This window comes from Quercus robur, chromosome 4, assembly GCF_932294415.1.
Source record: "Quercus robur chromosome 4, dhQueRobu3.1, whole genome shotgun sequence".
Lineage (NCBI taxonomy): Eukaryota > Viridiplantae > Streptophyta > Magnoliopsida > Fagales > Fagaceae > Quercus > Quercus robur.
This window is the reverse complement of record NC_065537.1, coordinates 27,899,376-27,924,961: the sequence shown is the minus strand read 5'-3', so window position 1 is coordinate 27,924,961 and position 25,586 is coordinate 27,899,376. Positions and strand designations below refer to the sequence as shown.

At 37.1% G+C, this 25,586-nt stretch overlaps 3 protein-coding genes across 3 annotated transcripts; all 3 read right to left on the bottom strand.

The window, feature by feature from the left end:
- Window positions 1-1,140: 1,140 nt before the first annotated feature.
- Window positions 1,141-1,626, bottom strand: LOC126721679 (uncharacterized). The gene has a single exon (XM_050424734.1). The coding sequence runs from the start codon at window positions 1,624-1,626 to the stop codon at window positions 1,141-1,143; it is 486 nt and encodes a 161-aa protein (XP_050280691.1).
- Window positions 1,627-10,702: 9,076 nt separating this feature from the next.
- Window positions 10,703-11,396, bottom strand: LOC126721061 (anthocyanidin 3-O-glucosyltransferase 6-like). Its single transcript, XM_050424062.1, has one exon. It carries the CDS (start codon window positions 11,260-11,262, stop codon window positions 10,738-10,740), a length of 525 nt encoding a protein of 174 aa, XP_050280019.1. The 5' UTR covers window positions 11,263-11,396; the 3' UTR covers window positions 10,703-10,737.
- Window positions 11,397-21,491: 10,095 nt separating this feature from the next.
- Window positions 21,492-23,076, bottom strand: LOC126721059 (UDP-glucose flavonoid 3-O-glucosyltransferase 6-like). Its single transcript, XM_050424060.1, has one exon. It carries the CDS (start codon window positions 22,967-22,969, stop codon window positions 21,515-21,517), a length of 1,455 nt encoding a protein of 484 aa, XP_050280017.1. The 5' UTR covers window positions 22,970-23,076; the 3' UTR covers window positions 21,492-21,514.
- Between the last annotated feature and the right edge of the window lie 2,510 nt (window positions 23,077-25,586).

Below are 25,586 nucleotides of genomic sequence, written 5' to 3'. Positions count from 1 at the left end.
TCAAAAACCATGCAAAACCATCTTCCTCTATCACCTTTGCTAGTATATGATTCTTTGTATAGTTTATAATGTCCACTACTACTTCCCTCTTCCACAACAAAGCCATCACGCCCCCTCCATTCGGCTTCTTAACTATAAACTTATTTTGGAGTGGTAAATCCTTGCAGTGTTTATCGAATCCTTTCTTGTCCAAGCGAGTTTCCATCAAAAAACAAACCATGGGACCTTGATCCTTCAGCAGTTTCTGAAGGCTTCGAACTGTCCAAGGGTTCCCAAGCCCTTGGCAGTTCCAGCTTAATAGCTTCATTATGCCCGGCAAGGGTGTTCCAACACCCCCGCCGCTGCATTGTCTGGTGACCCATCTTGTTTCTTCCCTCTTTTATTTTTCCCTGCTGCTGCGCCAACGTTACTGTCTTCCTCCAAGCTCAGAAAATGGCTTCTTTTCCCTAACACGGGCTTGTCCGTGTCCTGCTTCTCCCCCACAGGCTCACTTTCCATGCGCTGAAATCTAGTCCATTTGGGCTTTTTTTTATTAGGCCCAACCTGTAGATTAGTTGTCACGTGCATGGCATCAATGGGTAGGACATCTTCTACTGCATTAAAACTAGATATCCCTGAATCAATGACTTCGCAATCAGTGGCCTCACATTCCGTAACCTCCACGTCCACCCTGTTATCTTCTGCATTAACTTCCTGAATATCCAGAGCCGTTGCTAACTTTTCGCCTTTGTCATTAATGCTTGTTTCCTGTGTAGGAGGGTTTGCCATTGCGCCTACATCCGCCGTCGCCGTTCGCTGTTTGCCATGTTCACCTTGTTTCTCCATCACCCCAACCTCGCCGGTTGTTGTGTGGGATTTTCCACGCCTTAGTGGTGACCAGGATCGAGTTCCCATTGATTTTAACCAATCACCATACTGACAAAGCACCTCTTCTCCTTTCTTCGACGCCGCGAAATACCCTGCACAATGGCGAACATCATGACCAAGGAGGCCACAAAAATGGCAGAATATCAGGAGGCGTTCATACTTGTATGTGACCCACGTGCGCTCACCCTCTGACCCTGCAATAAACCTTCCTCTACGAATCGGTTTTGATATTGGGATAGCAACCTTAACCCTCATAAACCGATTCTGGATTTCCTATTTCTGCCTTGTTTCAACTTCCTTAACCACCCCCAGCCTCCTCCCTACTTCTACCGCCACTTTCGGAGAGACCATGTCGAAAGGAGCGCCCCAAATTTGAACCCATAAGGATATTGTCTCAAACTTCACATTTGTAGCTGTCATACCCCTCTGCCATCGCCGTAGCATAAGAGCTTGATTATCAAACGTCCAAGGGCCTCCTTTAAAAACCCTTTCCATGTCAAACTCAATGGAGAATTTAAACTGAAATAAATTGGACCCAACCTCCACGATTTGAACTTCATCTTGTAATCCCCATGCCTTCTTCAGTGTAGTGTGAGCCGCCCTCTTATTATAGGATTTGCACGTAAGGAACTTCCCAATTAAACTTTGCGAACAACTTTCAATCTCCTCCTTCCTTCCTTCATCTGGTACTTCTATAATTTCTTCTTCTTCAGTTGTTAGTTTCATGTTCTTGAGCCCTTGAATCACTTCCTCAGCCATCGCCCTCAGTAACCAAAGAAAAAATAAAAGCAAACCCCCAGGTATGCACCAAGGGAGAGAGTGAACTCATTGGGAAACGAGAGAGAAAACTCCTACCTAGAGGAGAATGTGGATGAGTTATCTTTTGACATTCAATGTAATCTCCATTTTTTTTATAATAAAGTTATTTATAAGGTTTTATTATAATTAATTTAGTAATGATTCCACGTAAGACTTTAGATTAGGGGGAACAATATCGACAATTGAATCTTCACCTTAAAATTTTCTTGATTCTTTTTCTTTACCCACTACAAAGGAGAATCTAACCATTCATCTCGCTATATTCACATTGGGTGATATGCCTCTTCCCATATGTGGCTGGATGTATAATGTATTGCTGTGATGGTGGCAATACAAATTTCCAATTAGAGATGGTGAAGGTTGGAGTTGGGACTCAAGGGTGTTTTGAAAGGAGGCACCTACAAATTGGTTATGAAATTACAGTTATTAAAACGTAAATCATATTGTGAATTTATTTATTTTTACATCATGTATTATATCATGTTGGGTATCATAAGATACATAAACACTTAATAAAATATATAAAAAATTATATATATATATATATATATATAAAGAGTATATTCATTATAAATTTTGAATATATTTAACTAATGATTAATTTATTCATCATTTACATAATCATATTTAACAAGCTAACTAAATAAATCAAGCTAGCATATGTTTATAATATACACATTCAAATTGATTAAACTCAAAAGTTATAACACATTACAAATGACCCAAAATAATAATTCATTTTTATTATATTCATCATCTTTCCTAATTAACTCTATCAAAGTCAATGTTATCATCATGTTTATCATTTTGTAAACTTATTTCTTCATTGAAATTTTCTTCTTTATCATCAACATTAACTATCTCTTCTTTTTCTTCTATTTTAATAATTTTAAAAAAATATATATTTCTTCTTGGCATTCTAGTTTCTTAAATTTATAACAATAATGACAAAAATAAAAAATAATTATATTTTCAGTTAATACGTGATTCATAGTATAGAAAATAAATTTGTAAATATAAAAGTACAATGTAAGTGCGTAGTCCAATTGTTATAACAAATTTTTAGATTCAAATAATAGTACAAAATTTAACCCTCCCCCCCAAAAAAAAAAAAAAAAAACTCATCTTAAGTTATATCTTTATATATCATACGACACGTACAATTTTATGATACGATATGCATATTGTAGTATCCCAACCAATTTGCATGATTAATTGTTATGGATTTACATACTTATCATTATTTTAATTATTTTAAGTGCGTATGATTTTGATGTTATAGAAGATATAGGCTCTTTTGTTGTTGTAGGAAAAAGATTATAGAGGTTAGGGTGAGTCATCAACCCTTCTCCTTATAATGAGACACATGCCCCAACCTTCTCTCTTATCTATGCTGCACTGTTTTCCTTTTTGTTTGTTTCTTTGTTCTCTTTCTTAGTTCTTGCACCAGCCATACTTCTCTCTCTCACCAACAATCTTCTCTCTATTTTACCGAATATATAGATATCTCTCCCTAAAGAAAAAAATCAGACACTTAATACTAAAGTTTTAGTTTCAAAGTTTTTGGATAAGTAAATAAAATTATTTCTTTGTTATGGGTAATTTTAATGGTGTAATTGCTTGCTTTATGTTTCCCTTCTATATTCTCTACTCTGATTATAGAAGCTAGAAATTGTAGTATTATGTTAGCAATTTGAAAAGATTGAAAATATTAAATGACCTGGAAAACTGAGTTGTAATAACTGCTTAGGGACTGTAAAGGTTGTTCTATATTTGAGTTTATTATGTAATGGTGTTGTTTTATTATGAAATTTATTTATTAGTTGATTAAGTTTTCTTGTTGGCTTAAAAATATAACCTGAACAACATGTTGCTATAGAATTTTGTTCCTTGGTAAGGTAGAAGCTTCATAAATTCAAAACGTAGTCTATGGATTTTACTGCTTTAGCGAAATAATGATTTAATTAAGTGCAAATTTGCAAGGGGAATTGTTATTAATTAAGGACTTAGCTAAGACCATCTCCAACAAATTCTCCAAATTTTTGTACTGTTTGGAGAATGAACAGTGACTTTTACCTTTTAGCTATCCACTTTTTCAAATCCACTTTCCAACAGATTCTCTATCCCATTCTCTATCTCATTTAAATATTATTTCTTCATTATTTCTTTAACCTTTCTTTATTCTTTTTTTAATATTTTTTTAATTCTTTCTCTATTCATTCCCAACAGCTATATTTTTAAATCTCCCAACAATAATATTTTCAAAACTATACACACACAATCTGAATGAAAGTCCTTCTATATGGGCAGCACACACACACACACACATAATCTGAATGAGAGACACTGTATATGGGTAGCACGCGCACACACACACACACACACAATCTAAATGAGAGACACTGTATATGGGTAGCACGCGCGCACACACACACACACACACAATCTAAATGAGAGCCCTATATATGGGAAGCATAAAATTTGAACAAAAGAACAAAAGCTTTGATACAATCAAAGCTTAAATACAATAAGATTGAACACCACCCCTTTTTTTTTTTGATAAACCGCAATTTCTTTAAAAAAACTAAGAAGGACTAGAAGCAGAGGAATCTCCCTTACAAACTGCCTCAAGCAAGGAGGGGGGGGGGGGGGAGATTACCATCAGAAAAATAGAAGGCAAAAATAGAGTTTAAAGCAAATTTCGTAGCTTCATGTGCTACAAAACAAAATGAAATTACGCAACTTCATGTGCTGTAGAGATTACCATCACCTTGGACATATATATATATATATATATATATATATATATATAGTGCAATAGGATCACATTGTAGCAAAACAAAATGAAAAGTGCAATAGGATCATATTGCAGCAAAACAAAAATGAGTGACCCAATATACAAAACAAGTTTAAAGAGCTCTTTTAATCGTATACAAAATAAGAGCATTGATGATGATAATAGTCTAAGAACAAGACCTTCGTTTTTTAAGGATTTCCATTTGGCATTGACGAATATATTCTTGCTGCACTGAAGACAACATACTTACATCCATCATCATAAGCTCTTTTTCTTCCTTCAGCTTTTCCATTCTCAATTTCTCCATTTCATTGTCCTGCTTCATTCTTGCTATTTCAAGTTTTTTATTCTTAAGTTGAATTTGTGCCATCTCATGCTCCTAGTCTACAAGACGTCCTTTCTCAATACAAGCCATTTTCATCTCACTTATTTTTCTTCTTTCTTCCATCATGACATTCAATATGTCTTCTATATGTGAAGTCATGCCTTCTTTGGACTTTTGTTTCTTCAATCTTTTTTTTTCAGCCTTCACCCCTAGTGGTCTCTCCAAGTTTACAATTGGAACCTGTGGAATATCATCATCCTCTAAACTTATTGACTCTAAATTAGAAGGTGAAGATGCCTTAGATCTCCCACTTTTTTTTGGTTGTTGATTGTTACCAATAGCCAACCATTTTGGTGAGTACTTTAATAAATTCTAGCAATGTTCATATTGAAATTTGGTATGCTACAATACTTGATAGAGCTCTTTTGCTGCATTAAGCTGAAAAATTAACAAAAAGTTTATAGTTACTATCTTGAAATAGTTGGAACAAATTAGCAAATTAACACAAATTTCTTTATAAAATGTACCTTGTCTTCATTAGTCTTACCACTTTTATTCTTTGAATCTCCCTCTTTTTTTTTGGTTGTTGATTGTTACCAATAGCCAACCATTTTGGTGAGTACTTTAATAAATTCTAACAATGTTCATATTGAAATTTGGTATGCTGCAATACTTGATAGAGCTCTTTTGGTGCTTTAAGCTGAAAAATTAACAAATAGTTTATAGTTACTATCTTGAAATAGTTGGAAGAAATTAGTAAATTAACACAAATTTCTTTATAAAATGTACCTTGTCTTCATTAGTCTTACCACTTTCATTCTTTGATTCAATTTGTAACAAACACCCATAAAACTTATTGGTGCAAAGTTGAATCGTTGACCATCGGTTCGTTAGAGAACTCACCGTATGCTCAGAAAGTGAAGGTCTTCCATTGGTGGTAATACTCCCAAATTCTTGACCAATATGTTGTGCGTTTTTGGTTAGTGCTTTGCACTACATCTTGGTTGACATTGAGAAATGCGGACACAAGAAGTACGTCTTCTTCTATAGAGAAGTTGTTGCCACGTAATTTTTTAGCTGTGGATTCAACTTGGGGTGGAGACGTTTGGCTAAATGCTCGAGCTTGTGGAACACTATCTTCACCACTTATATGTGAAGATCCTGATATATATTCATCATAACTATCTTCTAAAAGATTAGTGAAAGATGTGTCTCTTGGAATACTCGAATCCATTCCTAGTAACAAAAACAAAAACAATAATTTACATTTAGTTACACAGAAACAATAATTATATAATGTGTAAGGAATCCCTTTCATTCAGCTCATAGTTTATTGGCATCAAACTCCCAGTTCTATCACAGTTTCAAGCAATTAACAATAATTTATCTCAATTACACAGAAACCATAAGGAACAAAACTACAATGATCGCCAAAACTCAACTTCAAATTTGTCCATAAATTTTTCATTCTCAACCCAAAAAATTAACAGCACAAGAGATCTCATAATTAAGATTGTACATTCAAAAACAATTTTCACAAAATCTCATGGAACCAAACAACAGAAATTTCCATATTCTATAACTACACAACTCAATGCAACATGAACTCTTAGATTAGTCACTTACATTTTCATTCATAGAATTATTTACACACACACACAGCTACATAAGTCAATTGCAACAAGAACTCTAAGATTTTCACTACTTTTTAATTCATGGCCCAAGTAATTCAATGCAATAGGAACTCATACATTTATCAATAAATTTTTTTAATTTTTAGCTACAGAAACACACATATTCACGCATTATCAATGAAAATCATATTCAGAAACAAAAACTCACAAAGTCATATGGAAATTATGACAATGCTCTTTAAAAAGAACAAAAACAAGAATTCCCATAAAACGTTTTCCAAAAACCATTCCAACCACAGAGATATTAAAAACCCACCAAGCAAAAATGACAAACATGCAAAACCCAATATGAATTCAGGGATCAAACATCATTGCCATTACCAAGAATTCTTTAAAGTCAACGCAGCAGAGAACACAACCACAATTAGTAGGGTTGACCCCAACTCAAAAAAAAAAAAAAAAAAATCACTGGATCAAAATTTTTTTATTAGAGCTTGAAACCCATCACAATTTTAGCTACAAAAAAACCCTGAATTCAGATTCTCAATATTTCCACACCAAAAAAAGAAAAAAAAAAAAAGAAAAAGAAAAAAAAAGAGAGACATAAATATTACTGATAAACAATAAAAAATAATAGTTAAAGATGAATTATTTTCTAAAAATAAAAAATTGGGCATTGAATTACTGACTTGATTATTGAAGAGGCAAAGGAAAGCAATGTATAAAAGCATGAAATTTGGGTTGGTGGGAGTCAAATGAGGAAAACGATTCTATTTTCTTGTTTGTTGTTTTGTTTGTTTGGGTTTTTTGGTTTTTCTTGGTTTGGGTGTGTAGAAGGGAATCGGATTAGTTTATTGACTCTAATAAGATTAATTTAATAGAAAAAATAGAGAAAAGATCAAGAACAGAGTGAAAGATAGACAAAGAGAAAAGAACCAAAAACCCAAAACCGAAACCCAGATAGTGGTGAACAATAGAAAATCATTCAAAACCACCAAATCATCAACTTGTACGATAAACTAATAAATTCAAACATGACAAAAGCCCTATTAAATCAAAATTTTGGGTATCGATATTCAAGGTTAAGCCAATGTTTTCAGAACTCCATTCTTCGTCACAAGTGGTTAAGTGAACTTTGATTGAAAGACACGGTGTGAGTTCTTTTGTGAGAGAGAGCAGCGATGAGGGTTGATTTTGTGAGAGAGGAGTTTTTGAAGAGAGAGAGCTTTTTGAAGAGAAACCAAGAGCACAATAGAGAAGAAGGAAAAACGTTTGGATGAGAGAGAAAGAATAGTAAAAAAATACCACTGTTCAATTTTTATAGATAAAATAAGGGAATAAAGTTGCTACAGTGTTCTCTAAATTAAGAGAAGCACTGTAGCAACTTAAAAAAAAAAAATATATATATATATATATATATATATTAGAAAAGTTTTGTGTATAGCAAACCGGTTGGAGCGTGAACAGTAGCAATTTATCTCCAAAAAATAGAGTTATTGCATCTATTGGAGATGCTCTAAGTGTGTCAAAGAAGGGGACTCACCTTTGGGACTTGTCTTTTGATATAGTATTGTTTGATATGAATAATGGATTCTCTTGATTATGTGATTTGTATATATGTGTATATATATATATATATGTGTGTATGTATGTATGTATATTACTATGGGGAACCTCTTTGAGATGGGAATTAAGATTTTCTTATATTTGAGAGTTAGGTTGTCTTTCATGTGTAAGTTTATATATTTAGGAAGAATTGTCAGTAATAAGTTTTGGTCATTTATTTATGTGACGAGGATGTGGATACTTGAGCTCCTCTTATTCAAATATCTCACATCTTTTGCTTTTAGATAAGGGATAAGGGATATGTGATATGGGTGTTTGATAAGCATAAGGTTTGTTTAAAAAAATTATTATGCATTAAAACCTTTTAATTAGAGATATTGCATATAATCATGGTTTAAGTAAAAATATATGTTCGTGAATTTTGAATCTTATATATACGATTTTTTTAGCATATTGATGCTTTTATTTATACCACGAACAAAATATTTAAGAATGAAGTGGATATGCTACTGTTATGAATTTTTATGTAAAAGCATAATTGTTAGAAAAATATAGGTTTTGAGTTATGTCCATTATTATGATCTGAACTTAGCTAATAGGAGTTAAAATTACTGGCATTTCCATGAAAATATTGATTGATTAGCCATTAAAAATGGTGAGAACTCTATATCTAGCTACCTGCCCTTTGATTGATTAGTCATTGATTAGCCATTTGTCAAGCTGGTCTTAAGCTCCCTCTAGCTTTCTCATGTTGGCTAATGATCTCATTGTTGTCTCCAATACAAAGCCATAGGAGAGTGTTTGTCCAAACGAGGGATTCGAGCAAGGTCCATGTTTCCTCCCATCTGCTAGCGTCAAGTTGTCTGTAGTACCTGGTGAGTCACCATTTTTGACTTGTATTAGCACAAACCACATGGGCATCAATAAACTGATGCAAAAAAATTATGACATGTACCTTGGTTATAGGTCCAATGCTGCTTTCAATTATTCAATTGCTCGATAGTGAGCTTTGTCTCCATTAAAGAGACATAGATAGGAGCTTTTTTATTCCATGCTCTATTGAGAGCGTTAACTATGTAAGGTTTCCCAAGTCCCTAACAATTCCAGATTAGGATACTTATTGTGACCAGTGGCATTGCAAAGCAACTACCACCGATCCTAAGTTTTCTACCATAAGTTTGCTTAAAACCTTCATGTCTGCATCCAGTCATAACTTTTATCGAGACTAGCTTTGTCTTCTATAATAGTAGTCAAGTTTTTTTTTTTTTTTTTTTTTTTTTTTTTTTTTTTTTTTAATGCCTGTGGATTTGTCACTAGCTTCACTAGTGTTCATTGCATATTAGGTCAATTCAAGCCTTTTCCATGTATGTAGCTTTGGGTTTGGGCCTAAGGGTTTTTCTGAGGTGATGTCTATGGAATGTTTGATGAGAATCTATGCACCTGAAATGATTGGCTTTGGTGAGGAGAGAGATGGTAATGAGTTCTATGACCAATAATGCAAGATCTTCTTTTTCTAAGTTGGTTGACTTTAGTGGACATGGGATGGAGGAACTATCAAAGGTTTTGTAGTATAGGATGAAGGTTTTGTGTACTTATGGGTGATGGGGATGTATTTGGAAAGTGGTTTAAGTCTTGGTCAATTTCAATGACATGGATATGGAAAAGGACAGGGTAGGAGTAGAGTGTGAGGTGATAACTGAAGTCAAGGTTGTTTTCATTTCGAGGGTTGAGGTTGACTTTTCTATTTGGTTGGTAGAGTTGGCCGGTGAGGGAGTTGGTCTTGGCGGAGGTGCAGGTGTCGATCTGGTGGTGTGGGGAGGGTTAAGGGAGGGATAGTAAAAGAATGCACTACCTAGGGTTGTCAAAGTTTTCCCATGGCAGTCCTCAACCAGGCTTTGTACTGTTGCTCATCCTTTGATAGTGTGCCACCATTATCGATCCAAAGTTTGCAATCCTTCTCATCGTGGTTTAATAAGGCACCAGTAACAAAAAAATTGGCATGCATTCATACTAATAAGATATCCTTAGTGGCTTGGATTCGCCCTAGTTTACGAACCTACCCCGATAGAGAGGTTGGTTGATGTCTAAAGAAATATTGCATTATTAGCGAATTCATTGTCCTTTGGTTTGAACAAACCGATCAAATACTTATCAAAACACTAGGATCCTTGTCGAAAATTATCAAGACTGTGTTAGAGATAAGGTTGCGAACCTCAAAATTATAAACAGAGCACCACTCCTTTCTTAGAAGAAAACACGAGGAGGATAAAGTAAATCAACATAAAAATAAAATAAAATAAGAAGTTAAAAGACCAAATCACACCCCCCCACCCCCCACCCAAAAACACACTATTTAGTCCATATATAACTTTTTAAGGGTAACAATGTAAATCTGCTCATATCCCGTAGCCAGTTTCTTTACAATCATGTTGTTTGTCATTTAACTCTTTCAGGATCGTTTCTTGCACCACACACTTTTTCAATGGTATTAAGTTAACCAAGCAACAAAACTAAAAGACTCCACAAAACCGCCATCCAAATGCAATACAAAACCGTTCAAACTTTCACTTTTTATATGTAGATTAAGATTAAGATTAAGATATAAGATAAGGGTCAGCCTAATAAAAAAAAAAAAAACAGAAATGATTTAGAAACATAAAGCACAATTAATGCTTTGAAAGTAAAATAAAAAAACACAATAAGTTCATGGCATACTATCTGTAATAACATCATCTATGAAAAGTGGGAAGATCCCGTATTCGACCCAATGAAAAGTGGGAAGATCCACCATCCATCAAGGCCTTCCTACCTTTTTTAGTCATCTCTTTCACATTTTTCCTAATCTTGCTGTCATTCTCCATTAGTTGCTTTATTCCTCTTTCAATCTCCTCAGAAGTCAAAATAATTTGGCTATTAGTATATTCTGTTCGATAATCCAACATGATCTCCGCAGCTAATTCCATCTCCTTGACCATCTCAAAGGCATTAAACTGTTGTTCCGCATAGAGTGGCCATGTAGCAATTGGCACACCAAACCAAAGGCTTTCCAATATTGAATTCCACTCGCAATGCAATACAAAGCCTCCAATTGCAGGATGTGATAAGATTGCCACTTGTGGAGCCCATCCAATGATCTTTCCAATCCTAGGGTTGTCAGAGGTTTCCCATGGCGGTCCGCAGCCAAGCTCTGTATTGTTGCTCATCCTTTGATAATGCGCCACCTTTATCGATCCAGAGTTTGCAATCCTTGTCATCGTGGTTTAATAAGCCGCACCAATAACAAAAAATTGGCATGCATTCATACTAATAAGATATCCATAGTGACTTGGATTTGCCCAAGTTTACGAACCTACCTCAGTAGAAAGATTGGTTGATGTCAATGTTAAATCAGACCACGACATTCACCATTCGGAGACTCATCAACTTGCTCCACCATGCTCAATATTTTTCCTATAATCTCGACATTGTTCTTGGTCAAACATCGAAGAGAGAGACTATGGATTTATATCCAAAAGGATGTCTAATGAAACATTGCATTTGTTATGACATATGTGATTCACTTGTTAGGAACATATGTCACTATTTTATGTAATTGGCTTATCCTTTGACAAAACACACTTTACTTGTATTTGGGTAGATCTAGAATGTGTTTAATACTTCAAGAAACTATGTTTCAAGATCAAGCGTTAAAAACGTGCAAGTATGTCCAAGATTCAAGCTGAAGAAGTATTGTTCATTAAAGCTCGACAGCTTCTCGACAGCACCTCGACAGACAGCTATTTGTCGAGCTTTATGAAAAACAGAATTCTAGTTTTGTTTTGACTCTAGTCCGATTTTATGTGTTTGGGCCTTCTTTTTTTCTAACCCTAGACATATAAAAGGATTATTTTAAGGGCCGTCAAAGTGTTCACAAGTTCACAAGTTGCACAAGCTTTGAGAATAGTTTGTTCAAGCAAATTATGACCGGAGACAAAGTTTCACCCTTGTTCATCTCTTCTGAAGAAGTTGTTGTGTTTGTGCACCGTAGGGTTTTGTGACCAATCATCTTGTTGATCTTCATCGTGTGGATGAACTGAAGAACTTTGCAGCCAACAACCTCCTCTAGTTGGTGATTGAAGTCGCGTACTAGGATCCGCACAATTGGTTAGTCATGACTTGGAAGCCGTGCATCGAAAAGGGAAATTGTCACTACAGAACAAGTCCAATTGGGTATTGGGGTAAGGGTTCAACTATAGGCTGGTATAAGGTACTAGGATTCCTTCACTTGTAACCGCTTGTTGTGATAATAGTGGAATTTCGAGAGTGGCGACCTGAAAATCACCCTGTGGGGATTTTGCCATTAGGTTTTCTCTGTTCGTAAACAAATCACCGTGTTATTTATTTTCCGCTGCATATTTAGTTATTTGGTGATTTGTTTGTGCTACCACGTGTTTGCATGTTAATTAACTTAATTAATTCACTTGGCTAAATTAATTGGTTAATTTATCACAAATGGTCAATTTGTTTTTGGCTTATTAAGTGGTATCAGAGCAGGCACACTTTGATTAGGTTTTAATATTTGTTGTGTTGATCTATTGACCCCTATTTGTCATGGATAGAGGACAGTCTTTAATCATACCTCCTTTATTTGATGGCATTAACTATGCATACTAGAAAGTACGCATGAGAGCTTTCTTGCAATCTTTAGATGAGAAAGTGTGGCAAGTTGTTAAGATAGGCTGGACCAAGCTGAAGGAAGCGCCGGCCGACTGGGATGATGCCAAGATCAAGGCCATAAACTTCAACAACAGAGCGTTGAATGCCTTATTCAGTGTGGTCACCAATGAGGAGTTTAAATAGATATCCTCAACTGAAACTACCAAGGAGGCTTGGACCATTCTCCAGACAACCTATGAGGGAACCAAGGCTGTCAAAGATTCAAAACTACGGAGGCTCACTACAAGCTTTGAAGAGATTAAGATAGAGGAGGATAAGTCATTTGATGAGTTCTATGCTAAGCTCAAGGACATAGTAAACTCTGCGTTCAATCTTGGGGAAACCATTCCTGAACCTAAGATTGTGAGAAAAGTGCTTAGATCTTTACCCAAGAGATTCCATGCCAAGATCACCGTAATTGAGAAATCAAAGGATATTGACAAGATTCTTTTGACAGAGTTTGTTGGTAATCTGTAGACCTACAAGCTAGGGTTATCAAGGATTGGCAAGACGAGTAAAGGCAAGAGCATGGCACTCAAGGCGAAGAGCAATGAGACAGATGAGTCTTCAGATGATGAAGATTCTAAAATGAAGTCCTAAATCACCAGGCAGTTCAACAAATTTATGAAGAATGCAAATGGAAAGGGCTTCAACAAGGACCATAGGCAATCTATTTCTTCTCAGTTCAAGATCCAAGACAAAGGGAAGAAGGGTGCAAGGGATGGTGGTCAGTACACTGTTCCTACAAGACCTAAGTGCTTTGGGTGTCAAGACTTCGGTCACATGAAACAAGAGTATCCTACATATCTCAAGAGCATTGGGAAAAGCAAGGCACTTGCTGCTACCTTGAGCGAAACCGAGCCTGAGGATGATTCAAATAATGAGGACAACAGAATCTTGAATGCCTTCACTGCCACTATTAATCCTACTGATGGGATTGTTGAAGATGTGGTTGAAGAAGAGGAATTGGTGGAATACAAGTTTGAGAAGATGGATGATCAAGATGACATCTATACAGCCTTTGAGAAACTGTACAAGCTTTCTAAAAAGCATGAGAAACTGTATAGGCTAACCCCTAAGAAACTCAATGATGTGGAACTTGATTGTGAAGAGCTGTCCATAAAATTTGATGAGGCTAATCAGACTATTGGAGCACTGAGGTACGAGAACAATTTCTTGGTTGAGAAGACCAAGAAGCTTGAAGCAGAGCTGTTTCATGTCAGAGCTTAATTGGAGAGGACTTTAAGTGCAAAGCTTAATGAGATGCTCATTCTTCAGAAATCTGCTTATGATCGAATAGGTTTAGGGTATGGTTTTTCTTCCTCTAATACTGCTTCTACTAGTACTACTGTTTTTGTTCCTCCTAGCAATAATGTTGAAATTGAGAATAATAATATTAAAACTGATTTAGCTAGTGAGAACTTAGACAAAGGTAAATCTATCTTAAGAGCACCCCCTAAGCAAGATAAGAAGGAAGCTAAGAATCCGAAGGCTAAGAAGGCTAACTCTCAATAGCCTAAACAAAAGAAGCAGCATCTCTATCATCATTGTGGAGTTGCCGGTCATACTCGACCAAATTGCTATAAGTAGCTTGCCACTCAACAGAGCAACGGCATGATAGCATTTGGTAGCCAGAATCAGCTTCAATCCTCTCTTGCTCCCCTTGGAGATCTTCTCAAAGCCCTCATGTTCCTTTCGAAATTGAACGGTTTTAATTCTTCCCCCTTACCGCCGGTTCAAGGGTTTAATCAAAGGAAAGGTTCTTTTAGGGGGTGGAAGGAAAAGGGATCCAAGTGACTTGTTTTTGTGTGTGCAATACTTGTGTGTTTTGCTTTCAAGTTTCGAGTCAGTCTAGTTTTTATGCTTTGCTTTGTTTAACATGTTTTTGTTTGGTTATTTTTCAGTTTTTCTTTGTTTTGTTTTTCATATAAAAAAAGAAATTGAAAAATCAGAAAAATACAAAAACAGTGTGTGTTTTTTGTATATCGGTACTTGTGTACCTTGGATGACCATTGAAACAAAATTTTCTAAACTTTGTATCTCTTGTAGCTCAGATGAGCATCTCTATGCACAACTAAGTAAGTGTTCTTTGTGGCTCTTATTTGTGATGAGTAAGATTAAGTGATCTCTTGTACTTAACACTCGTATCACTCTTTTTGACAAGAAGGACTAGAAAATCCTAAAAGAAAGGTATAAATAACCATCTCACCACTGTTGCCCGCCAATCATAATAGGACACCTGTATGCTTCGGCATAGCAAAAGAGCAGTGTCAATGACATTTGTGTGCTTCGGCATAGCAAAATTAGAATGTCAAATGCTTACCATCATTGGGTATTTCTTTTCTCTCTCTTATATGCCCATGCATGATTTGCTTAAATAAAATATGCAAAGATAATGAAAAGCAAAAGGATCAAAATGCTTTAAATATGGTTGCAAGCATATATTTTAGGAGATGTGGGAGTTATAGGATGTACCTCGAAGGTGATAGTCTCCATCAAGCAGTTATGATTGTGTGTGAGTTAAAGTGATTTTCTCATATCTCAAATCGTCATAACATGTATACACTTGTGCAATCTTGCGATATTTTTCACACACAACACACAATATTCTTTGCTACTCTTGATACATGTGCATGTACAATGTGATTTAGTCATCACAAAGTTTTACATGTGTTAATGTATGCTTACTAAACTGTCTTGTTTTTGAAATATAAAATTGGTTAAACATGTTTAGTGTGTGTATGTGTTTTTGGGATTAGTGTGATTAAAACTTTTGTTGAAAGATGATTTTGAGAGCTTAAAATGTTGCTTGGATCTTTGGTTGAGTTGCATGCTTGATTGCATTCATATCTGTGTTTTTCTCTTCTTGAAAAACGCTTTTTTAGCAATCTCGACACCTCTTCGATATCTCCTCGTCACCTAACTTTCTGTCAAGCTCTTAAGGTCTTTTCTTATCGCAATCTTGACAGATTCTTGACAGTTGGTGGATCGATTGAGCTTCTCTTCTTGTGTCTTTGCTTTGTTTCTTGACACCTTTTCGACAGCTGTATCTGTCGACGTTGTTTTTCTCAACACCTACCTCAACAGATGGCTTGACACCTCTCGACGCCTCTATCTATCGAGAATTACTGAAGCGCTATATATTGGGTTGTCGCGATCCGGTTCTCATTTTCTTCGATCTCTCTCGATCTATCCGCACCTGTTCCTCTCCTAAACACCTTCTCTCTCACTCCAAACCTCTTCCCAAGTGATTTTTCAAGCTTTTTCAAGTTTTCCTTTACTTGGTCGGCTTCTAATCTCTTTCATTTACATGCATTCATGTTTTGAAACCTAGGTTTTGGGGTTTATGAAAAATGTGGGGTTTTTCAAAATTGATGAGTTATTGTTGAAATTTTGGGATGGGTTTTTACTTAAATGAGTTTCAAATCTCATGCATTGCATCACATTAGCATAATAATAGTATTATCATGCATTTAGATGTGTGCAAATTGATTGTGTGCTGGTAGGATTGGATTGGGCTAAGACCATGATACAATTTCTTTTGCATATCACATGTTCATGCATTCCCCATGCATACGTACTTTCTTTTCAATATACTTGCTATATTTGAACTATTTGGATCTTTTCTGATTGTTTCTTTCTTCCCCCTCTCTCTCTTGTTTACGTTAGTCATGTCCATGGCACCTAAGCGTAAGTCAGCTCTATCTTAGAACCCTTTGCGTTCTAGGGCATCGTCTTCTTCTGATCCTACTCCTCACATTCAGTTCCATGATGAGGATACCCAAAAGGACTTCTCGGAGAACTTTTCTCGATGAGGTGTTCATTCGGAACGCCGAGTCATTTTGGCGGACTTCGCCAACACTGATCTTCCCATTATTATTCACAGTCGGGGATGGGAGTCGCTGTGTGACGTCCCGGTCACTTGCCCTACCTTGCTGATTCAGGAGTTTTACTCCAACATGCATGGTTTCAATTTTTCAGTACCTCTTTTTTCTACTCACGTTCAAGGTATGTGCATTGTAGTCACACTACAGCTTGTTGCGGATGTGCTTTATGTTTCGAGGGTAGAGCATCCTGACTACCCCGATTGTGAGCGTCTGAGGACTGTGTCCAAAGACAAGATGATTTCTGCTTTCTGCGAGCGTCAAACAGATTGGGGTGATCGTCAGTTTACACCATGTCGGCCTTTTGCTAAAGGTCCTAGATTCATGAACATGGTGATGACTTTTGTTTTGCACCCACTCTCTCACTATAACTCTATCACAGAGCTTCGTGCTCGATTTTTGCTTTCTTTGTTAGAGCACCTCACTATAGATTTTCCTTTACACTTTATTCTATCTATCTTAGATGTGCATAGGGATACGGTTACTCGTGATAAGCTCATTTTCCCTTCCACTATCACGAGAATTCTATGCCATTTTTCTGTTCCTTTTCTCTCTTCCGAACATTTTCCTATCATGTGTGCCACAAACTATGCTACCGTTAAACATAGTGAGGCGCAGTTTAGGTCTCGACAATTGGATTTCATAGCTCCTCCCTCCCGTTCTACTCCGTCTCGTTCTACTCCATCCATATTTGCTCCCTCCTCTTCTTCGGGCGATGTGACTTTAAGAGACATCATGGCGTAGTTGCAGTGCATGGATGCTTGCCTTGATACTCTCTCTACGGAGTTCTATCAGGTGAAGGTTCGTGTTGGTCGTATTGCACAACTACAGGCGACCATGGGTGGTTTTGCTCCTAAGGTTTCTCCTCCACCACCTCCTCCAGTGGCGTCTGAGTCTGAGGATGATGATGATGAGGATGGTGATGATGATGATGATGCTTCAGATGATGATGATGGAGATGCTAGCTTACCGATGAGATGTCTACTTGACACTCTTACCCTTTGTCACTTGTGACAGAAAGGGGGAGTAGTTTTGGATATATGAGAGTAGTCATTCTTAGGGGGAGAGTTAGTATAGGACATTTTTGTTAGGGGGAGTGTTGATATCTAAGAGATGTAGTGGGATTACATGTATCTTTTTATTTTCTCTATTTTAGATACATTTGTTCTTGTACATGGGTCTTGTGACCATTTTTGACATACATTGTACTTATCTTCTTTATATATGTGATGTATGTTTTTTTCACCTACCCTTACATGTGTTGTTTCTTTTCTCTCTTTGTACACATGCTTCTTATTACTTGTATGCAATCTATTATTTCTGTTTCACACAAAGACACCTTGATGAGTTTTGTTTAAAGAGTCTCAGAAATACAGGTTGTCAAAGTCTACTTGCCATAAACTCACTTCTTGCAAAAATTTTCAAGAGTTTATGTTAGAATAAATTTTATTGTATTCAACAAGTGAATATGAGTTAAGTGATTTATGGCTTTTATCATATGTTCATTTGTTTGTTGTGGTTTTGTCACGGATTGCCAAAGGGGGAGATTGTTAGGACATATATGATTCACTTGTTAGGAACATATGTCACTATTTTATGTAATTGGCTTATCCTTTGACAAAACACATTTTACTTGTATTTGGATAGATCTAGGATGTGTTTAAAATTTCAAGAAACTATGTTTCAAGATCAAGTGTTGAAAACATGCAAGTCTGTCCAAGATTCAAGTTGAAGAAGTTTTGTTCATTAAAGCTCAACAGTTGCTCAACAGCACCTTGACAGACAGCTATCTGTCGAGCTTTATGAAAAACAGAATTCTAATTCTGTTTTGACTCTAATCCGATTTTATGTGTTTGGGTCTTCTTTTCTTCTAATCCTACACATATAAAAGGATTACTTTAAAGGCCGTTGAAGTGTTCACAAGTTGCACAAGTTTTGAGAATAGTTTGTTCAAGCAAATAGTGACCGAAGACAAAGTTTCGCCCTTATTCATCTCTTCTAAAGAAGTTGCTGTGTTTGTGCACCGTAGGGTTTTGTGACCAAGCATTTTCTTGATCTTTATCGTGTGGATGAACTAAAGAATTTTGCAACCAACAACCTTCTCTAGTTGGTGATTGAAGTCGCGTATTGGGATCCGCACAATTGGTTAGTCACGAACTTGGGAGCCGTGCATTGAAAAGAGAAATTGTCACTACAGAACAAGTCCAATTGGATATTGGGATAAGGGTTCAACTGTGGGTTGGTATAATGTACTGAAATTCCTTTACTTGTAACTGCTTGTTGTGATAATAGTGGAATTTCAGGAGTGGTGACCTGAAAATTACCCGGTGGGGTTTTTGCCGTTAGGTTTTCCCCATTCGTAAACAAATCACCGTGTTATTTATTTTCCGCTGCATATTAAGTTATTTGGTGATTTGTTTGTGCTACCACGTGTTTGCATGTTAATTAACTTAATTAATTCACTTGGCTAAATTAATTGATTAATTTATCACAAGAGGTCAATTCGTTTTTGGCCTATCAGCAATATTAATGAATTCATTGTCCTTTGGTTTAAACAAACCAATCAAATACTTATCAAAAGACCAGGATCCTTGTGTGAGGATTTTCATGATGCAATGTCATCGTAAAAAATTATCAAGACTGTGTTAGAGCTAAGGTTGCGAACCTCAAAATTCTAAATAGAGCACCACTCCTTTGTTAGAAGAAAACACAAGGAGGATAAAGTATATCAAGATAAAAAATAAAAATAAAAATAAAATAGTTAAAAGACCAAATAACACCCCCCCCCCCATATATAACTTTTTAAGGATTAACAATGTAAATCTGCACATATCCCGCAGCCAGTTTCTTTGCAATCATGTTGTTTGTCGTTTAACTCTTCCGGGATCGTTTCTTGCACCACACACTTTTTCAATGGTATTAAGTTAACCGAGCAATAAAACTAAAAGACTCCACAAAACCGCCATCCAAATGCAACACAAAACCGTTCAAACTCTCACTTTTTATATATAGATTGTAAGGTTGAATTTATTCAACCATCTTATTGCCTTTATTCCGTGCCAAATTTGCTTGTAATTCAGCATTTAGTAACCCTGTATTTAGGTGGGTTTGTTGTAAGGGTAGTGAGTGAGATAGAGAGAAGTTTGCTCAAGAGTGTGCAAGAAAACAGAGACTCGCGGCTGGGACTCGCGGCTGCAAGCCGCCAGAAGCTGCACACGTGCCAATCATGCTGGAAGATGAACAGTCATGCTAGCTGGAGCACTACAGGACAAAACAGGACAACTGGCCATACGGTTAACTCGCGACTGGATCTCGCGACTTGGTCAAGCCGCGAGGTCAAGCCACGAGCCACCCCTGTTTTGTAAAACCTGACGTTTCACATTCCTCTCCCACTCCAGTATAAATACCCCTTTAACCCACGATTGAAAGAGAGCTTCCTGAGAGAATTTTGACAGAGAAACCCTAAAGAAAAACCAGATTGTTTCACCCACAATCTCTACCTTAGAGTCTCTTCAAATTCCTCAACTCTCTTCCTCTCCATTATCAAATCCTTGAGAGACATTATACCAAACCTGGTTCTCACCATCATCATCACTGTGAGACAGTCGTTTGGATTTCTGGGAAGCAGTTAGGAAGGAACCAATCTTCATTGGTTGATGCTATGGTCTAGTAGCGGAATCCGAGAAGTTAGAAAAGAAAAAGGTTCGGCCCAACCTCGTTGGAGCAAGAAGCTTGGAGGGCTTAGGTGCACTGGGTAGATTAGGCTTGGAGGGTCTATTGTTGTCCTTGTATCCCAACTGTATTTTCTAGTGGATTGATTACCGCTTGGAGGGCGGCGGAGAGGTTTTTCGCCGAGGTCTTCGGTTTCCTCTTCGATAACACATCGCGTGTTGTTTTTGTGTTTGCATCTTCCTTCCTCTCTATCTTTGCCTTTATATTATCTGCTGTGGATTTTATTTTGTTATGGCTTAGATAGTTTTTATCCAATTTCATATTATAGCATGTGTTAAGTTTCCGCACACTAGTTGTTTGACATATTGCTTGTATTGGTTAAGTTGGAATTTGGGGGTCTAAACGTTCAAAAGTGTTTTTGTACACGTTTTTGAACTTTCATAGATTAAGGCCAAAATGGCCCAATACCATGTTTTTTTGAAATTTTTAGCAACAGAAGACTGTTTCGGAAATAATTTGGGATCTACCACTTTTTGTGGTACTCGAGCTTGGTGAGCTCGAGTACCATCTTTTCATTGGTCAACATCTTCTCAAAAAAAAAAAAAAAAAAAAAAAAACAGTTGCCCGAAAACGTCACTATAGGGCTTAAAAATGCCATTATAGGACCCCTTGAACCTGGTATGGGGACTTATAAAAAAATTTTGCAGGAAAACGCCGCTATAGGGCCCGAAAACGTCACTATAGGGCTTAAAAACGCCACTATAGGGATCCCAGAACAGAGCGATTACCCTTATAAAAAAATTTTACAGGAAAACGCCGCTATAGGGCTTTAAAACGTCACTACAGGGCTTAAAAACGCCACTATAGGGCACCCAGAATATGGGCCAATCACACTTTTAAAAAAATTTGCAGGAAAACGCTGCTATAGGGCTTTAAAACGTCACTATAGGGCTTAAAAACACCACTATAGGGCTCCTTGAATATGGGGCGACGGTGGAATGGAAAAATGTGGTACTCGAGCTCACCAAGCTCGAGTACCACAAAAAGTGGTAGATCCCAAATTATTTCCGAAACAGTGCTCTGTTGCTAAAAATTTCAAAAAAACATGGTATTGGGCCATTTAGGCCTATAAATTAATATTAAGATATAAGATAAGGGCTCAACCTAAAAAAAAAAAAAAAAACAAAACAGAAATGATTTAGAAACATAAAGCACAATTGATGCTTTGAAAGTAAAATAAAAAAACACAATAAGTTCATGGCATACTATCTGTAATAACATCATCAATTATTCGACCCAATGAAAAGTGGGAAGATCCACCATCCATCAAGGCCTTCCTACCTTTTTCAGTCATCTCCTTCACATTTTTTCTAATCTTGCTATCATTCTCCATTAGTTGCTTTATTCCTCTTTCAATCTCCTCAGAAGTCACAATAATTTGGTTATCAGTATATTCTGTTAGATAATCCAACACGATCTCCGCAGCTAATTCCATCTCCTTGACCATCTCAAAGGCATTAAACTGTTGTTCAGCATAGAGTGGCCATGTAGCAATTGGCACACCAAACCAAAGGCTTTCCAATATTGAATTCCACCCGCAATGCGATACAAAGCCTCCAATTGCAGGATGTGATAAGATTGCCACTTGTGGAGCCCATCCAATGATCTTTCCAATCCTAGCCGTCCGATCCAAAAATCCTTCTGGCAAGGCTTCCTCCAAATTCTCATGCTCAGTGGGAAATGCAAAGCCCCCTCCCTTTGGAGGGGGTCGGCGTAAGGACCACAAAAATGGAAACCCACCTCGTTCTAATGCTTTTGCAATCTCCTTCACTTGATTGTCACCAAAACCTCCCCTACTCCCGAAGCACAAGAACACCACAGATGATTGAGGCTGATCATCAAGCCATTTCATGATATCAGACCTTTGATCACCCGACCCCACATGACTATCTTCACCCTTCAAGTTCAAGATGGGTCCCACAGGGTAAACAGGTGGAGTATTTGTAGCATCAGAAAATGAGTGAATTGCATAGGATTCGAGTTCCAAAAACGTGTTCACAATGATACCTTTAGTTTCTCTCCACCTTCTAGCATAATCAAGGACCAGAGTGCCCCCTTCTCTGTCGAGCACCACACCAGGCAAAACCCTAGCTGGGATTGGGTTCACAAAACTTGACAAGACCAACTCAGCATCTGAGTCTTTGAACTCAGTTATATCCTGCTTTTGCTCATCACGAAGGGTTTGGAGATGAAGCATGAGTCTGAGAAAGCTTGCACTCGATGGGCAAAACAAATAAGTAGGTACCCCAAAGTCATTAGCCACATCTACCATAGATGAACAGATCATGTCGACCACAAATCCGGCAAGTCGAGGAGAGTTAGAACCTGACCTTGTCTGTTTGATCTTAGTAACAGCTTCTTTAACATGGGGTTTCTGACTTTCAATGAATGAAGAAACGAAAACCATGGGTTTGGTTTCTTGTTTGAAAGAAGTTTGAGGGAGATCAATAAACTGTACACATTCAGTATACGAGGAATCATTGAGAGATTTGATGTAGGCGGCCAGCTTGGAATCTATTGAAAGCCTCATGATGAGGACTGTGATACAGAGCCTGTCATCTCGAGAAACGAGAAGCTTTGCAATCTCCAGTATTGAAACGAGGTGACCCATACCCGGTGCAGGAACGAAAACTAGCTCTGCTTTCTTCATTGGACACACTGGAGAGTGAAAATATCAGAGACGTGTAGAATGCTCACCCACTTCTTCCCTTTTTTTTTTGTATAAGCACCCACTTCTTCCCATTGGCTGTATATAATAAATTTCTTAGATTCTTTATATATAGCCAAGGATGACATCATGGCTTTGCTGGGATTTGTATAAATAAACCTTATATAAAGGATACATGAGTCAAAATTCTTTTGAATGAGCTGTTATCTCATAAGCATGAGACCTGCCTCTCAAAGGCAGGTAGGCCTCATGATATCTCATGTGCCTGACATATGAGAGATTTTTCCCTTTCAAATACATGGTAATTGGTGAAATATATTTATGATGTCTCATGTATATCTATCAAAATGTGGAAACTTCCTGTCCACGTATACATAATTAAAAAATGCAAAGATTTTTCTTGCATTAACAGCAATGGTGTTAAAACATTTAGCTTTTAGCATTTAAGAAATGTCTTTTATCTATTATACTACTTTACTTTACAATGCATTCAATATCAAAAAAAAAAATATTTTAAATTCACCCATTAAAATAATATAAATAATAAAGTGAAGGAGAAGAGAGCATGTGATCAGTGAGAGACAAGGGAATAAAAATAATAAAGTGAGAAAAGAGATAGTACTGCAAAGAGAGCATTTCGCCTTATTTTCATGGACGGAATTCAACAGCATTTTGGGACAGATGTCTCAGCACACAAAACACTATTCTTACCAAGCTTTCGCTATGAGAATATGGCAAAAAGATGCCCCATTTTCAAGGTGAAAATTTGGCTGAGTTTTATGTTTGGTGTGCTATAGCGCACTAGCAAGGTTTCATGCTTGTGTATACAACATGTGTCAATATATTCATACTAAGGCAAACTGGAGCTCACCAAAGCATTAAACACGTTGATGCATGTCGCATAGACTGGGAAACGAATGTCACTAGCTAACATGGATTGAAGACAATCACACTGCGATAATCATGCACACAGTTAATTCCTCCTTAGATACTTGTCTCATCACTTCCTTACTGGTGGTGTTAGAGTAGGCTAGAGGTTGTGGGAGCATTGTTCAGGGGTCATTCTACCATTAATGTGGTAAGTTGAGTTGGTATAGTGCATTAAATATGAAGGTGATGAATGCTTTATCTAGAAGCCTCCTCCTTCCCTTGATTGAGAGGCTTCCTTTCTATGGCCTTGGTGGTTTGTCTTCGGTCTCTTGAGGAGTGTTTACTTCTTGGGCTCCTTGAGTGGTTTGCCTTCCTCGGTTTCACTGACTAGACTCTCCTAATTGTGTTGAGCCTAATGTGATGAACAGTTGGGCCCAACTACTCTTCAAGTTCAGCCCATCGGGCGATCTTCCCTCTTCAGGCTTACCTCTCCCACAATAGCCCCTTAAAACTTCACTCCTTTTGTTGCTCAAGGGAGTGGGGTTTTGGTAGGAGATGGAGGAGTTGGCATGCTCTGGGTGTGTTCCCATGTAGGAACTGCCCTAGACATGCTCCTAATACTTGGTTTCCTTAACACTGCAGTTAATGCTACAGATAGCTTCGTGTCCCCCACGTTCTATGGTAAGACAAAGATCCTACGGTTAACGTTTTTCGGAGTAAATGGGCAGGAAAATTACTGCTCTCTTTTCATCCCTATATAAAGGGAGGTGGAGGTCATTCTTCCCACTTTCAGAAAAATTTACTTTACCTTTAGAAAGGCTACTCAAGGAGTCCAATTTCCTACACTCATAAGTGTTTCAAGCTTTTGCTTAGTGTAGAGTTTTTTTTTTTTTTTTTTTTTTGGTTCTTTAGGATGGGTAGATTTGCTAGCTTAGTAGACACTCCCAAAAACAGAGAGACTTTCAATGCTAGGTATGATATTCCCGCCAACGTAACCATACAACATTGTGAATTAGGGGATTGGTAAACCGAAAGGCAGACAGTGGATGTAGTTATCCCCATGACAACCTTTATAGAAGGAGGGATGAGGATCCTTATGGATGGAGTTATAAGGGACTTCCTTAACTTCTTTAGGATCTACCCACCCAATGTTTCCCAAATCTTTTTCGGGTAGTGTGTAGCGTGGCTTAGCTGAACAAGAAGATGGGTGTGGTCCTAACCCATCACCCATCATGATATCAATTGGGTATATAGTTGTTAGGATAACAAGGACATGGGGTTTTACCTTAGGACTAGGGTTTCCACGGTTAGGTTGATCTCCTGTCTTCCTAAAACAAACAAGGGCTTGGATGTGGACTTCTTGATCATTTTGGGAGACTGGCATGATGGATATCATTGTCCTGTCAGAGATGGAACACTAGGTAGGGTAATTAAGAGCCTAGAATTTCAACACCACAAGTATCTTAAAGGTCTAAGAGCCACTTTAGTTTCTAGAAACTTACGTGGAATTTAGACAAATCAAAAGTTCGTTTAACATTTAAAGAACTAATTTTGAATACAGTAAGTGTCCCTAGGGATCGGACTTTGTCGAGGTTGTGTTTTACTCGTTTAATCAAGAATTAACTGAGCATTAATTTACCCAAGGCAATCGAACCTAGCCGAGGTTATGTTTAACCCTTTGATTATTTTAGGAGTTAATTTACCCAAGACAAATGACTCAAGGAGTCAA